This window comes from Eretmochelys imbricata, chromosome 26 (genome assembly GCF_965152235.1).
Source record: "Eretmochelys imbricata isolate rEreImb1 chromosome 26, rEreImb1.hap1, whole genome shotgun sequence".
Lineage (NCBI taxonomy): Eukaryota > Metazoa > Chordata > Testudines > Cheloniidae > Eretmochelys > Eretmochelys imbricata.
This window is the reverse complement of record NC_135597.1, coordinates 2,425,967-2,442,323: the sequence shown is the minus strand read 5'-3', so window position 1 is coordinate 2,442,323 and position 16,357 is coordinate 2,425,967. Positions and strand designations below refer to the sequence as shown.

The window sequence follows — 16,357 nt, the reverse complement described above, 5'->3', positions numbered from 1 at the left end:
GCTGCCCCTCTGATAATGAGTCATGAGTTAAACTCCTCTACCAGGCAATCAGAGCAGTGTTTACAAGAGATCATTGAGATAAGGACATACACAGGGGTTTTAGCTATACATTCGTGTAGGGACCAGAGAAGAAAAACTGAACATGCACAAGAAAATCTGTGATGGTCAGTGAGGGCAGAGGGATGGGGAGCAGAAATGCCCATGTGCCCCTTGTTGAGGGAAACAGGCGGAGCATGGGGTTGCTGTGGCACTGGGGGGAGGAAGCTCTTTTCCCTCCTGCAACTATGTCAGTCACTTTCGAGCTCAGGAACTGAGAAAGCCCACAGCGGCTCCCTATCTATCACTGGAATTTATTAAGTAACAAAATGAGTTTCAAGAGGGAGTGATTGCTTTGATGCTCTGTCAGATTCTCCTCCTCCCCCATCCTGTTTTCTGCAAAGATCTGGAGAAGAAAGGGAGAAAGTGGGCCAGATTCTGCCAGGTGGCAAGCCCCTCGTGAGAGGTGCTGAGCACCCTCGCTTGATGTAAGTGGGAGCTGAAGGTGCTCAGCACCACTCAAGAGGCCAGCGGCACCTCATAGGATGGGGCCTAGGGAGAGCTGAGTGGGACCCTCTCCTGCTAAGCTCTGGAGATGGGCTCCAGCATTTCCTGCTTCCTGATAAAAGAGGCACATTCCTCTTTTCCGAGGCTACGGTTCCTCTGGCACTTGTTCCCTTTTAAGAATAAATTCCCTTCTCCCCCCTCGAGACTGTTTAAAATACATCCCAAGGGGAATGACTGGCTTTTAGAAGTTACTCTGACATTTTCAAGCAAAATGATTCATTGATGCATTTTTAAACAATTCTTTGCCAAATAAAGAGCCGCACTGAATTCTCCACAAAGAACTCGGCTCTTCTCCATTCTCTGCTGCTCAGACTTAGAATTTCTTTGGCTTTCTTTTCCTCCCTCCCTCCTCTTTCTTCTGCTTCCTCCTCCTCTTCATAAATGGGAAATGAAATATGTGAGAAACACATGGATTCTGCTTAGGGTGACCAGATGTCTTGATTTTACAGGGACAGTCCCGATTTTTGGGTCTTTTTCTTATATCGGCTCCTATTACCCTCCACCCCCGTCCCAATTTTTCACATTTGCTGTCTGGGCACCCTAATTCTGCTGCATCCTTGCCAGTATCCTACAGGCTGGAACAAGCCTGAAGGAATTTGGTCTGCCCAAATCGTGACTGACACTGAGATCCATGGTGGCATCTTGTCAGGGTCCTATGGGCCACATCAACTCTGCATATGTTTTTATCCAATCAAAATAGATGCATACAGCACAGCCACCACATTGGCTTGCCTTTGTCACATCACAACTGTAGAAATCTGCAACTGATCTCCCCAGACTTCCCCCTGAAGTTACACAGAGTGGGGCAACAAAAGGTCGCATTTGGAACCCTACAGAAGACACTCCGGGCAGTGCACCTCAGGGTGCTGCTACTGAGCGCCCACTGGGCCTGGCATTGCAGGGGCTAAAGTGGAGTCCCTCAACAGGGAGCTCTCTGTGGCCAGTGTATGTCTTTTATGGGTGGTAGGTGATTAGCTGTTAGGTAGCTGGGTGACAGTGCTCTTTGGCTGGGTAACATAAGCGTCAGCCTGCTGCATCCCTTTTTCAGAGGGGATTATCAGAGCTGATTCCAGAAAGGAGAGAGGCCACAACAGAAAATCACAAAATCCCCATGGTACCGATGTACCTCCCTGCCCCAAAATCCCACAGGTGCACTAAGGGCTGGAGAGGGGCAATGCGGTGAAGTAGTGAAACCCTTTCCAGGCCGGCCTCTGAATGTGGCTAGGAGCAGAGAGAAGGTGGGCAGGTGGGAAATCCGGGTCAGGGACCTGCTAAACCTCACTGGGCCCTGGGCCAAAGGGACAGGAAGAGGAGGGGGAAAGAGTGAGAAAGAAATGGAACAGGGACTACATAAGAGGCTTTTCACACACACACACACTCACTCACACACACACACACACCATCTCCTTCCTCACTCATTGCATAGACATTTAACTGGAAACTCATATCCCCAATGTAACCCTCCTGTGAGCTAGGGCAGACTTATTAGCCACATCTGAGGCCCAGAGAGGTTCAGTGACTAGGCCAAGGCCACACAGCAGCAAAGGTGGGAACAGAACCCAGGAGTCCTAACTGTTAGTCCTGTTCTATAGCCATTGGGAAACATCGTCCCCCATTTCCAGATCCACTGATGTCTGGATGAAAACAACCCTCTCTTTGAAGGAGTGGTCATGAGAAAAAAGAATCTCAAGTCTCTGGCCCTGCTTTATTAGGCATCAAACACATCTGCTCAGCGAACAGCAGGTGAGGGATGAAATCATTCGAATCATGTCAGTTACACATCACTAGGATCTCACTCACTGCAGTTCTGTTCCCAGCAGGCATCAGGGCTGCAGCTTCTGCACTTTGGAAAAGAAAATCGCCTCTAAGCTCAGTGTTTGAGAGAGGAATCTTGAAGTAGTTATTCCTTTATATTTATTGTAGTATTACAGATTCCAGCCAACAAACCTCATTCTGAGATATGCAAGAAAGAGTTTTGTATTAGACACAGGAATGCTTTGACAAAGTTACATTGCAACCCCAAACACTCGTGCATATACTTCACTGTCCCAAGCTTCTGTTTGACTTAAGCAGCCCCTCCCATGGCCAACCAAATCATTCTTCTGTTGAAAGAAAGAAAGAAAGAAAGAAAGAAAGAAAGAAAGAAAGAAAGAAAGAAAGAAAGAGGAAACTATGCACAATAAGTCAGTCTTTCACCCTGACTGAATGGAGGAGCAGTTCAATTCCTATTTAACTTAATCAGGAGAGGTGGGGGTTGTGCACCAATATATGCAGGGCTGAATATGGTGCAGTATTTGTTCACATATACCCACCCTCCCATCACTATTAGACACAAATCCACTTTTCCCCAGGCTATTGCCCTGAAGTCATGCTGCTTTGTGCTGTGATGGTATCATATCCAACATGGCAAGCAGGCTGTACAAACATAGGAAGTGCCAGACCGGACCAGACCTGAGATCCAACTAGTTCACAATCTTGTCTGCCACAGTGGACAATACTAGAAGGTTCTGAGGAAAGTGTAAACCCCCACAATGGACAGTTATGTAGTACAGTGCCCCTGGGAAAATGTCTTCCTGACCCTCTGCAGTTAGTGCTTGGCTTACGCATGACGGTGTGTATCCCTTTGATATTTTGGTCCTGTCTAGTGTTCTGGGTATCCTTATTCTGAAATCTGCTATGGTCTGTACCTCAAAGATGCCTTATGATGGTGTGTTCCCCAGGCTAATCGTGCTTTGGGTAAAAAAGCACTCTGGTTCTTAAAGTTCAGTTCTTGGATGGGTGACATCTGGGGACCATGCAGATGTGGGAGATACCCTGTGCTCTTTCCTCTGAGCCAGTACTGACCTTCATCACGTTCTAAAGGACATGACAGTGCTGGAGCAGATGAGCAGAAACCCGAGGACCCCATGATTTGCACACATCAAAGACCTGGTGGCACTTTTTGCAAGAGCTGGGGCATATTGTAATTCTGTAATTTAAAATCCCAAACTCCCATTGCAATTGCGGTGGAATACAGCATCATTCACTTCACATCCCAGAACTCTCGTGCAATATGGTTGGCTGCTGTTAAACTCGTAAATAGTCACAGCCTTCCACCTGCGAGGAGCCTGCATTTCAGGAGGTGGGTGTGCTGATTCTTGTGTGTCTCAGTTTGGGATGCAAAGAGTGAGAGAAATGCGAGACCATCAGAAAGCAGAGAACCCAGATTCCGGGTCTCAGAGCATCACGCTCACGGCTACGCAGTTATTGGTGGGGATGATTTTCTGCTTGAAGGTGAACATCTTCTTCAGCTCGCTGCGGAAGCGGTCATGCAGCCAGGCGTAGAGGAAGGGGTTGCAGCAGGAGGAGCTCATGGCGAACCAGTGGCAGAGCAGCTGGATGAGCAGGAAGTAGTGCTTGTTGATGAGATTGATGTCTATGTCACGAATGATGTTGAAGACATGGATGGGGAGCCAGCAGATCCCAAAGGCAGCCACCACCAGCACGATGAGGCGGAAGATCTTCCTCTTCCTCACCCGGTCGAACTCTGCCTGGCTTTGCGTTGGGTGACCAGGCACCACGCGGTTCTTCAGCTTGACTGTGATGCAGATGTACGCGAGGGAGACAGCTGAGAGGGGCAGGATGTAGGTGATGATCAGGGTGCTGTAGGCATAGGCCAGGCGCTCCTTCTCCTTCTCCATCCAGAACTCCTCACAGATGGCAAATCCTTCCTTCTGGAACTCCACGTGATACGTGTGGGCGATGGCGGGGGCCACCAGCGTGCAGGACAGCAACCAGATTCCACCCACCACATACACACAGGTGGTGACCGAGATGCGCTTCTTCAGTGGGTGCACCGTGGCATAGTACCTGGAAAGAGAGGGAGAGGGAATGAGCGTGGTGAGTCACAGCTCCCAGTGCCGCTTTCTCCTGAATGGCATTATCCCTATAGCTCATATATCTCACCAGTCAGGGCATGGTCCCGGCGTGTGTGCACGTATCAAGACCCAAATAAAGCCTCAGCAATGTATAGAAACTTAGCAGCTCACCCTGAGGGGTCATGAGGGGTCCTCCTGACTGAGCTGGGGGCGGAATCAAGCTGAGCTCACATTGCTCTTTGAAGATCTTATTGTTTGCTCTGAACCTGGCAGACGTTGAAACTAGCATTTGGGTCCATGGGTAGAGGAGGGTGGAGCAGGAGCAGTAAACAAATGCTCCAGTGACCAACTGCATGGAGAGAGTGGTCACTACCAGCCACACATCCCCCTGCCATGGTCCCAGAGGGTGACTCATCCACAGTGATGTATACTGAGTAATGTAGTTACCTACATTAGCCGCTAGAGACCATTTTACATTAACGTGCACACGTTCTGCTGCTGTCCTTGTGTTCATGTATTTACAACAGTGGAGATGCTGTTTTAACTGCACTCTCTCTCTGTCCCACCTTTGAAAGCTATAACTCTGCTCTTAATTTTCACCCAAGCCCCTGGTCCAGGTGTTTCAGGGTCAGTATAGGGTTGACGTTTCCCCTCAGAGGGCAAAGCCCTCTCCAAGCAGACAGCTAGTGCTATGCATCTCTGAAATCCTCTGGATACAGCTCAAGTGGGCCCCACATGGTGCCTAGGCCTTGTGCCGGCTCCTCTGCACAGGATGGTGCATCACCCACAATTAATGCACAGGGAGTCCATCTGTAAGAGAACAAAGAACGCTACCCCTACTGAACTGTGGAGTCACTGATGGAAAGATTTCATCCTCTGCTGGTGACTACTATAGAGGACCATCTTCCGGTGTATGATTTTAGAGGCACAGCTCCCATCATTGTTAATGAATCCTGGGGCACTGTCCCACAAAGTTATGTCTACTGTATATTTGATCAGCTTCATCAACATTACCTGGGTTAGAGAAATGACAGAGGAAAAGGAAAGGCCAGTCAGTACAGGAGACAGGTATCAAAAGGTACAGAGATGCCCAGGTGGCATCTCCTATTTACCTCATCCCGAGATACAAGAACAAACGGGCACTTGCTGAAACTAGAAGGTTAAAAATTAAAATACATTTTAAAAAGCATTAAGTTTCTCCACCGATGAAAGGCGAGAGTACTTAATGCATTCCCTAGTTAACCTTTGGAACTCACCATCTCAGTATATAACTGAGGTAAAGAGTGAGTGTGGTAAGAACAGCATCTGCCAGTACTTGCACTAGCTAAGGTAAAATTACAAGGACTATCAGCCAGGTTTCAGGGTCTAAACTGATCACTTGATGGTGTAATAAAGCCATTTCCTGCCATAATATATATATGTATATAGTACTGCTCAGTTGGGGAGAACTACATCTCCTGACGCATCCAGCACTGGCAACCATCAGAGACAAGCTATCAGACTCAACGGGCTCTTGCTCTGTTCTAGTTCTACCTTCTGCAGTATGTGCCACTCGTTACAGTCCCTAAAGCGTCTGGTAGACCTTAATCGATAAAACTCCACAGAACCACGGGGAATCAGCAGCCGTCAGCCAAGCAGCAGCACGAGCAAATTCCAGGGCTGAGCACAAAAGCGACAAAAGAGGTTTCCCTTCAGTTCCAAAGCTGTCGTTTTCCAGTTAGTCAAACATTTAATGGCTGCTTTTTCTTATTTCATTAGCATTACATTTTGATTGCATTAAATTAAGCAAAGAGGCCTGACATGAGGTGCCAAATCTGCAGGAAATGACACCCTTCCAGTGCAGAAAAGCCTGAAGTCCCTAAGAGCTGTAATTATCCCAGCAGAAGCAAAGCCACAGAATTAACCCCTAGGAACAGCTTTTATTGTGGAAGAACGAAATAATAGCGGCTTTTCTTTTCCCCATCCTGAGGCCTTGTGTTAAACCGTAGGTGCCTCCAGTCGTCTCCAGAAACACCCGGCCCCTCAGAATGCTCCTGATCAACCACCCAGGCAGCCCTTTGTGTAAAGTGACTCTGAATCATACTTGGGAGCTCCAGGCAACATTTTTTAAAAGACTAAAATGAAAAAAAATCACCTAATCTCTTTTCTCCTCCTTCACTAGGTGCATTGTTTTCATTTCCTCGCTATTTCTTATGGTCAAAGACTTGTAAGAGCTGAGCCTCCTGCTAGCCATTTTAAGTGACTAAACTGGTTTTATGTAGCACCTTTCACATACTGGGTGTTCTGCATTCAGCACTAACTCACACTCAGCTCCCCCCCCCCGACTGTCTGTCTATGTACGTATCCATACCTCACTCTTCTCCTCGATGTTTGAACCTATGTAACTGATCGACATTCACTTTCGGGAAAGCATCTCGATTCAGGACAGCCCTTAAGCAAGTGCTGAACTTTAAACATGTGCTGAAGTCCTATTGACGTCAATGAGACTTAAGCCCACACTCAGCTTTCGGCACATGGTTATGTGGTGCCTTGTGTCAGGGCCAGAGAGTTGAAATTATCTAGCTGTGTCCCGGCCTATATTCCAGCTAGTAATAAATGCCCCAATTAGATATTATTCAAATTATCTGTATTTTTATTATGACCTTCTTATCCCTTTATTTGTATTTTATTACTAGATTGCACAAAACATTCAAGATTATAATGGAAAATAGGGACTGGAAAGGAGCATCTGAAATTAAACAAACCCTCAGCAGAAGTTTGCATAGCAATTGAACTGATCTCTCTGACAATAAACCTACATGTGATGGATATTTAATATTTTTTACAATTTATCATTTATTTTGTCTAGACAGGAAAGCAAGCTTGCATCTGTCACATGATCTTCCCAAAACCAGGATTCTGATCAATCTGTGCCATCAAACAAGCGGGATAGCCATATACAGAGCTAAGCTCAGGCTAGACCTAGGCTTATAAGAGATGTGCGTTCCCGCTTAACTTTACACACAAGTAGCTCATTGAGATGAAGCACAAGCCTGTCTTTGCAGGATCAGAGCCTTACCCCTGATTCCCTTCTCAGAGGTGCAAGAGAATTCTTTAATTCTAGTGTAAATGGGACCTTTGAACTGAACAGTACCTGACCATTGCATTGGCAAAGGTGATGCTTTGACACAGAATTTGAAGGTTCTGTGACTTGCCCCATTCACAGAGTAAATATTTTAAGGCCATTTCATTCTGGATGCTGTTGGGCTGTGATATGACCAGTTTCTCACAGAACGTATACATTTCTTTAGGGATGTAAGGGTGTGAAATTCCTCAACTCCCAGCCATGCAGAAAGCCAGTGCAAAGCCGGTGAACCACCTAAGTCCTACTTATTTTAGGACTCATGTGGGTCTGGGGTGGTGAATAGGCTTTGTGCTGCTGCTTTGCACATAGGAGAATCTCATCCTATCTGAAAGAGTCCCTTTGGAAAGGGCAGCTAAGTGTTTTAGCTAAATCCTTCTGATCCACCATAATTTCCTAACCAACCCTTTGAATTTAAGGGTACTGACCGGTTTCGTAATTCCTGGGAAGGTGCACAAACTCCAAAGACTGGATGGAGGAAAATTAACACAGAGGCCTGGTTTGATTGAACAATAGGAGCCTGATTCACCACTCCACTCCATTAGCTTCACCCTGACATGACTCATTTGGAGTTAGTGAAGTAACACTGGCATGAAACATGTATAAGAGAGTGGTGAATCAGGCCTTATGTTGATAAATAATATGCAGCCAAGAAGACTTACGGTGATGGGAACTTGAGAAACATCTAAGATGACAGACAGAGACAGACAGGTATTTTCAATAATGACATTTTCCGTTCCAAGCTAGTGGTGCCTTCTATACCTTGCAATGTACCGCAGAATCACTGCTTTAGGGAAGGAAAGGGAGTAGTTAAAAGTAGGGGTCCTTGAACACGTAGCCCTAAGTGTGCAGTTATAAAGGGGATTGTGAATGCTGTAGCTCCTTTCATCTAGATTCTCCTTTAACATGGAGGAACAGCCCAACCCTAAATGCAAAGAATAGAGTTACAGAAATTCAAGATGGGAAAGCCTCACTGGGACATAACTAGTCCAGCCCCCCATCAGAAAATGCAGGATCAGACCAAACAACACAGTTACCAAGTATATTTAAGTCTCACATAATCAGATTTCCAACACACCCCTTGGCAGGTCATCCTACCTCCTAAGAGATCTGTCAGAAAGTTCTTTCCTGCTAGTCCAGCCTAAATCTTCCCTTTGTTCGTCTAATTTGCTTTGCCTCCACTGCACCTGTTTTGTTCTGCCAGCGTCTGAGTCATGTTTGTATTAAAGATGCTCCTTGTATCTGCGGCTTAGTTTTGGAATCTGCCTATTTCTTTCCATTCCCCACTGGGACTGCAGCCTTCCCTACAAAGTGACATCACCATGGAAACACAATGTTAAAAAACCCAAAGCCCAAAAAAACAAGCCCCAAACCAGATCCCATGTCTGTCTCCATTTAGGAAGGGATCGTGCCTGCCATTTGGGGGTCAGAACAATTTGTCTAGCACAGATTTGTATGAGAAGGTATTAATAACCTGAAATGAGCAGAAATGATACCTAGTGCTTTACAGACCCAGCAGTCAAGGACATCAATATTTAGTGACACTGAAATCAGAACAAGAGCAATAGGAAGTTCACTCCCAAACTAAACACACACACATTTCCAGTCCCATGCTGGCTGCTTAGCCCTCCTGGTCAGGTGAAGAGATGTGAAATTAGCTTATTTTGCAACACAGCAGGCTACAAGTTGCAAGCATGGGGAACATTTTATGATCTCTGCCTATCGGAAAGAAGCATGGGGCACAAATATGCCTCACACAAAGAGAAGGAGATTGAGTAGCATATTCCTGTTGTGTTTGCATCACAATTTGGAACCTTCTGGCATGATGACACTAGTTTAATCTTCACCATGCCATGGCATCTCTCCAGCCCTGATGAGTGCCAAAGCCACAGGACTTCACTACAAAGTGCAGAAGGAGGAAAGGAAATGGAATTGCTATTTGCAGTGATCTAGGCTCTGTCATTGGATCAATCTGTCATACCTGGTGTTTGCACCAGCTCCAAGAAAGTAAGAAGCTTGTTACTGGATTTACAAAGTCATGTCTTGGCACAGTAGAGATGTTTGATCAGGTCACTATCATGCCATAAGCTGCACTGGTTTTAAAGTCACATAGACTTCCCACTTTTACACCAAGCAACAGCACTGAGTGGAAAGACACCTTTTAATGCAGAGTTTGATGTATGTGTAGTGGGCTCTGCAGTGACTTCATGTCAGTGCCCTCAATAACAAGCTCTTCTCCCAACCAAGTCAGAAGCTTGCTATAACCCACACCGAAGACAACAGAAAAGAGCAAAAGACTATGGTTCAAATCCGAGTCCTGACACAAGGGAAAACGGGCTGTTTCTTTCTCATCCTAGATCCTATATATAGATATTCTGCACCACTGGTATTTTCTGCTCAGCAGAAAGCCAGTGCTGGAAAAGCAGCGGGTGCTGCAGCTAGCGATGAGGTGCAAGGACAGAGCTGGGTGTGTGGGGAGTGGGTCAGGACTGAGCCTCTCTCCTGAATGAGGCTATATTTGCCAGGTGGTGGACTGGACCTCTCTGCAAAGAGCTGCTTAGCAAACAGTGAATGAACATATCGCTGGGAAGCATGGAGATACTGCCTTTCTTGCTCCTGAGACTAGTCTTGTTGCATCCCTCTAAGGAGGATTAATTTCCATTTGCCCTGCTGCCCGCTTTCTAATCTCCTTGTTGGTATGATCAGTTATTACTGCTGTTTGCATGGTGCAGACAATGTCAGCGCCGCCCAAGACACAAAGTGGAGGACATATGTATCATCTCCTCCTGCGCGTATACACAGTTGAATAGACATGCCGGAGATTATTCAATGAATGTAAAAATCTCAGGCCAGATCTTCAAATCAACCTAACTCCACTGATTTCACTGGAGCGACATGGATTACACCAGCTGAGGCTCTGGCCCTAACAGTCGCACTTTAAGAGTAGATCTACATGGCAGAAAAGGTGTGTTCTTACCTTGGATTAGCTCATTTGAGCTGAAGTAGCAGTAAAGACATGGCAGCTCGGCTTTTACCTTAGGTTAGCAGCTCGAGTGAAAGCCTGCAGGGTTGAACCTGTGCTGCTAACTCGAGTTGCAGTGTCTTCACTACTATTTTACCCTGAGTTAGCTAAGGCAAGTTAAGAACATGCGCTTTATTTGCAGTGTAGACATACCCTACGATACCCTCTCCAGTTGGTCTTTTCACTGCAGCAGCACCGACCTGTTCTTTTCCAGTGCGGGCATCAGGCACTACTCCACTCTCAGTCTGTCTGTCACTCCAAGCCTGGTGGCCCTTTCACTTACACTAGTCTCACTCCCCCGACGGCAGCGAAGTCACTCAAGATCTACAGTGGTATAAATATTGATTGGTTTTCCTGTGACACCCGTCACCACAGAATCTGAGCACCTCACATACCTTAATGAACAGAGTCTTACGGCACCCCTTTGGGGGAGCAAAGTGTTGGTACTTCCTTTTACAGAGGGGAAACTGAGGCACAGGCAGAGAAAGTGACTTGACTCAGGTGACACACAGAATTGCAGCAGAGCCAGAACTGCAGCCAGATCTCTAAAGTCTTAGTCCTATGGCTTGAATCCAAGCCCCTCCTACTACAGTTAACTACTAAAAGGAGCAATTCTGCACTGTGCAGCGGAAGCTGGACCGACTAGGCTATTGGCAACTCTAGTTTCTAGGGTTCTGTGCTAGAATTCAGAGCAAGAGAAGCTGTCATCTGCAGGAGATGATGCTCTGAGTTGTTAAAATGTTCAGTCTTTTGTGGCATGGATGTGCATTCGTGCTAGATTTGATGCTGAATGACTGCTAGCACTGTGTTTGGTGTGGCAGATTCTCATGAATCTGAGTATGGTCTCCAGCCTGCAGGCTGGGAAGGCTGCCTGGGAACTGTCAGGAGTGAGAGCTGATTTGCTTTGGTGAGCAGAAAACATCTGAAGAGCTGGATGGCTGACGTTTATTAATCTTGCCCTGAAGGGGACTCCAGACAGCATAGATTGTAAGTGAGGTAATTGACAGGCACCAAAAGAAAAGCACTTGAAAATGAAGAGAAGCCTCAAGAAATTGAGCTGGGTTAGAAGAAAGTGATCAATGGGAATCTAATTCCAGGTGCTTGCCTCATCTGGGCTCGATTGTGCTACTGAATGCCTCTCAAGGGGGGTGAGGGAGTGAGAGAACCTGGATTTGTGCAGGAAATGGCCTAACTTGATTATCATGCACATTGTGTAAAGAAAAGGAGTACTTGTGGCACCTTAGAGACTAACCAATTTATTTGAGCATGAGCTTTCGTGAGCTACAGCTCACTTCATCAGATGCATACCGTGGAAACTGCAGCAGACTTTATATATACACCAGCAGGACAGTGGTACCAGCAGGACAGTGGGGTGGGAGGAGGTATTGTTTCATATTCTCTGTGTATATATAAAGTCTGCTGCAGTTTCCACGGTATGCATCTGATGAAGTGAGCTGTAGCTCACGAAAGCTCATGCTCAAATAAATTGGTTAGTCTCTAAGGTGCCACAAGTACTCCTTTTCTTTTTGCGAATACAGACTAACACGGCTGTTACTCTGAAACCTGTCATTGTGTAAAGAGTTGTCACTTTGGATGGGCTATCACCAGCAGGAGAGTGAATTTGTGTGTGGGGGTGGAGGGTGAGAAAACCTGGATTTGTGCTGGAAATGGCCTAACCTGATGATTACTTTAGATAAGCTATTACCAGCAGGACAGTGGGGTGGGAGGAGGTATTGTTTCATATTCTCTGTGTATATATAAAGTCTGCTGCAGTTTCCACGGTATGCATCCGATGAAGTGAGCTGTAGCTCACGAAAGCTCATGCTCAAATAAATTGGTTAGTCTCTAAGGTGCCACAAGTACTCCTTTTCTTTCTCAAGATCAAGCAATTAGAGAGCAAAAAAATACCTGACCCAACCTAGGGCCGAAGCCTGAGGTTCTTACTCAGTCCTTATTCAGATAGGCCTCCAATTAACTTCTGTTGGAGTAAAAACTGCAGAAGGGACTGTGAATTTGGCCTATACACATTAAGAGCCAGATTATCAAAAGTGCTCCGCCCCCAGCAGCTCCCATAGCTTTCAATGGCAAACCTATCCACTTCCGTTAGGTGCCTGAACAGGCGGTGATCTCTGCTGAAAATCTGGCCCTAAGGGCTTGATTTTACACAGTGCTGAGCACCCTTTAATCCCATTTTGTGGGCGAAGAAAGCCGCAGTGCGGGTCCAGATCCCTGTGGGCAAGAGTGTGTCCCTCCTTTCCACACCTGTGTGGCAGAAGGGAGAACGTAAGGATCCTGCTCCTTTTTGCAGCCCTCTCAGGGAGAACACAGCCCCGGAACACAGGAGAATTCAGGGGCTACTATGGAGTTGCTCCCCATTGGTTACCCGGGTGTTACACAACTATCAATCCCCCTTCCCAGCCTAGATCCCCAGAGCCTGGAGTCAGGCCAAGGAGGGGGCCTACAGGAACATATTGATCCTTTAAATGGTCTCAGCGGGGTAAGCTGAGCCGATGGGGTTGAAAGTTAACAGTGAGTGAGCAGAATTGACCACGAGAACTGTAGGAAACAGCTGCTGCAAAGGAAATGGAGGGAAATAATAAGAGGGAGGGAAATTAATATTAATTCTGACTGAGACACAGGAACTCCCGGCTGTGTCTGTAATAATTTCTCTAGCACCTCTCATTCACAGGTGCCCAGATGCTTTGCAAACACTAAGCCTCTCACCCTGGATAGTTATTCCCATTATACAAAACAATTTAGAATCAGATTCTAGAAGAGCCCAGCTCCAACTTAGACACCTGCAAGTGGCCAGGCTTACAAAAGATCTGAGAACTACTGCTGGTTGGAAGAACTTCAGTGGAACTGCCTTGCAAAATGCAGTTGTCTCAAACTCAAAACCATGTTGTATGCACCAAAATTTGGTTTGGGGGGAGGAGGAATGAATCCCAGCAATGAAAAACAACCATTTTGATTTTTCATTTTTGAAACAACTTTTTGCTTTGAATATCTTTTTATTTGTATTATATTGTATATTGTAACACAAAATAATAAAGTAAAAATTGGCACCAAACATTTTGATTGCTCTGAAACTTTTTTTTCCTGGAATTTTCCTTCCTAGAGCATTCTGAAATTTGCAGGTTTTCTTCCAATTTGAAACAGAGCCAAGATTTAGACATCTCAAAATCCTTCTTGAAGCAGAATTCCTGTCCTGGAACAGCTCTACTCAACATGCCAGTGCTGATGTCTCTTAGTACCTGGACTTAAGTGTTGCAGTGGGAGCTGAAGGTTCTTTTAAAAATCTGTCTCCAGCTGTGGGTGCTAAGTGCTTGCAAATCTGTTCCTGAGCTCTGCTGAAAGTCTGATCCTCTGATTTGCCCACAGTCTCTCACAAGTCACGTTTCAGAGTAACAGCCGTGTTAGTCTGTATTCGCAAAAAGAAAAGGAGTACTTGTGGCACTTTAGAGACAAGTCAGTGACAGATCCTAGAGGTGTCAATAGGCGCATTTGATAAACACCATTCAGATACATTAATAAAACAAAATCAATCAGTCCCTTCACCACCCTGTGCCTCAGTTTCCCTGATCTGTAAGATGGGGTTAATAAATCATGCCTATCCTCATTAGGGTGCTGTGAGGGTTATCACATTAATATTTGTACATTTGAAGAGGCAAAATGTGATGTAAGGGAAAGTAATAAGATTTATAATTAATTACTGAAATTATTAAAATTTCAGTTCCCCCTCATCTCCAAAGTGATCCTTTTTCTATGCAAAAACCTAGACATTTTTTACACTTGGAATTTCATTTTGCTGAAAATCCTTTTTCACAGTGAATCACACAAAACTGCAAAGTGTCACATGCCCCAGTACAATAAAAAGCCAAATACCTGAAGGACAACCCATCAATCTCATAGATCTTGGGAGACAGGCCAGTCCTTGCTTACAGACAGCAAATACTCACCAGCAACCACACAACAAAAACACTAACCCAGGAACCTATCCTTGCAACAAAGCCTGTTACCAACTGTATCCACATATCTATTCAGGGGACACCATCATAGGGCCTAATCACATCAGCCACACTATCAGAGGCTCGTTTACCTGCACATCTACCATCATGTGCCAGCAATGCCCCTCTGCCATGTACATTGGCCAAACTGGACAGTCTCTATGTAAAAGAATAAATGGACACAAATCAGACATCAAGAATTATAACATTCAAAAACTAGTCGGAGAACACTTCAATCTCTTTGGTCACTCAATTACAGACCTAAAAGTGGCAATTCTTCAACAAAAAAACTTCAAAAACAGACTCCAATGAGAGACTGCTGAATTGGAATTAATTTGCAAACTGGATACAATTAACTTAGGCTTGAATAGAGACTGGGAGTGGATGTGTCATTACACAAAGTAAAACTATTTCCCCATGTTTATTTCCCCCCCTCTCCCCAATTGTTCCTCAGACGTTCTTGTCAACTGCAGGAAAGGGTCCACCTTGATTATCACTACAAAAAGTTCCCCACCACCACCCCCACTCTCCTGCTGGTAATAGCTCACCTTACCTGATCACTCTTGTTACAGTGCGTATGGTAACACCCATTGTTTCATGTTCTCTGTGTATATAAATCTCTCCACTGTATTTTCAACTGCATGCATCCAATGAAGTGAGCTGTAGCTCACGAAAGCTTATGCTCAAATAAATTTGTTAGTCTCTAAGGTGCCACAAGTACTCCTTTTCTTTTTGCAGATACAGACTAACATGGCTGCTACTCTGAAAGATTTCTTAGTGATATTGAAAAGATTTTGCTCTTTTGAGGCCAAAAAATTACTAAATAATTCCCTCACCCAAATTTTTTAAAAAAGGAAAATCATCATTTCCAAAGGGCTGGCTAGGAACTAGTTACCTGTCTACAGCAATCGCTGTGAGGGTGAAGACAGACACATAGACTGTCATAGGCTGCATCAGGAACACGAAATAACACAAGAACTTCCCGAAGATCCAGCCCTGTGGGTTGAAGGCGTAGGCCAGGGTAAAAGGAACACATGTCGCACACATCAGCATGTCTGAGAAAGCCAAGTTCCCGATGAAGAAGTTGGTGACATTGTGCATCTTCTTGGTCCTACAGATGACGTAGAGGAGAAGGTAGTTGCCGGAGATGCCGATCAGCACCACCAGGGCATAGCAGGGGATGATGAGGGGCTTGAAGGACTGGATCAACTGGACTCCCGTAAACTGAGAGCTAGAATTGGAGCTGTTCTTGAGGACGATCTCATTGATGCTGTCATTGGTTGGGAGCTTGTCCCAATTCCCAATTGGTTCCATGAGTCAAAGTCAACTGAGGAGCAAGCTTAGACAAGAGCAGAAGGGGGTCAGCATTAGTGACCTTAATTACAGGGTCATAACCATGATTCCATTCATTTTCAGTTCATGGATATAGTTAGCAACCCGTGTATGTGCCATTTATGATTGAGTCCTTCTGTGGGCATCTCTTTTGGTTGGAGCAGCAAACAATCCATGAGAGGTCAAATGTGACCTGTTAACCTGATTCAGTCTCTCAGCTTTGCAGAGAGTTTCCATCTATGTTTGAGTATACCTGTGTGAACAGTTATTCAGGTGCTACCCACTGATTCTCCTCTCTGTTCTGTAATTCACGGGTCACACCTTGAGAATTGAATTGAAATGTCCTTGTGGTACATCAAATTTTACTTCATGTTTGTGCTCCAGCTGCATCTAGCCTTCATACTGAGGCCAATTT

At 45.5% G+C, this 16,357-nt stretch overlaps 1 protein-coding gene across 1 annotated transcript; it reads right to left on the bottom strand.

Annotated features, from left to right (window-relative positions):
- Positions 1 to 3,818: 3,818 nt before the first annotated feature.
- On the bottom strand, positions 3,819 to 15,924 carry LOC144257802 (prolactin-releasing peptide receptor-like). Its single transcript, XM_077805952.1, has 2 exons — positions 15,506 to 15,924; positions 3,819 to 4,452 (listed from the first exon to the last, which is right to left on the bottom strand). Exons 1-2 carry the CDS (start codon positions 15,922 to 15,924, stop codon positions 3,819 to 3,821), a joined length of 1,053 nt encoding a protein of 350 aa, XP_077662078.1.
- Between the last annotated feature and the right edge of the window lie 433 nt (positions 15,925 to 16,357).

Coding starts and splice junctions, on each gene's coding strand:
- LOC144257802 (XM_077805952.1), bottom strand. CDS start 15,924: ATGGAACCAATTGGGAATTGGGACAAGCTCCCAACCAATGACAGCATC. Junction 4,453..15,505: donor ACAGCGATTGCTGTAGACAG/GTAACTAGTTCC, acceptor CTCTCTTTCCAG/GTACTATGCCACGGTGCACC.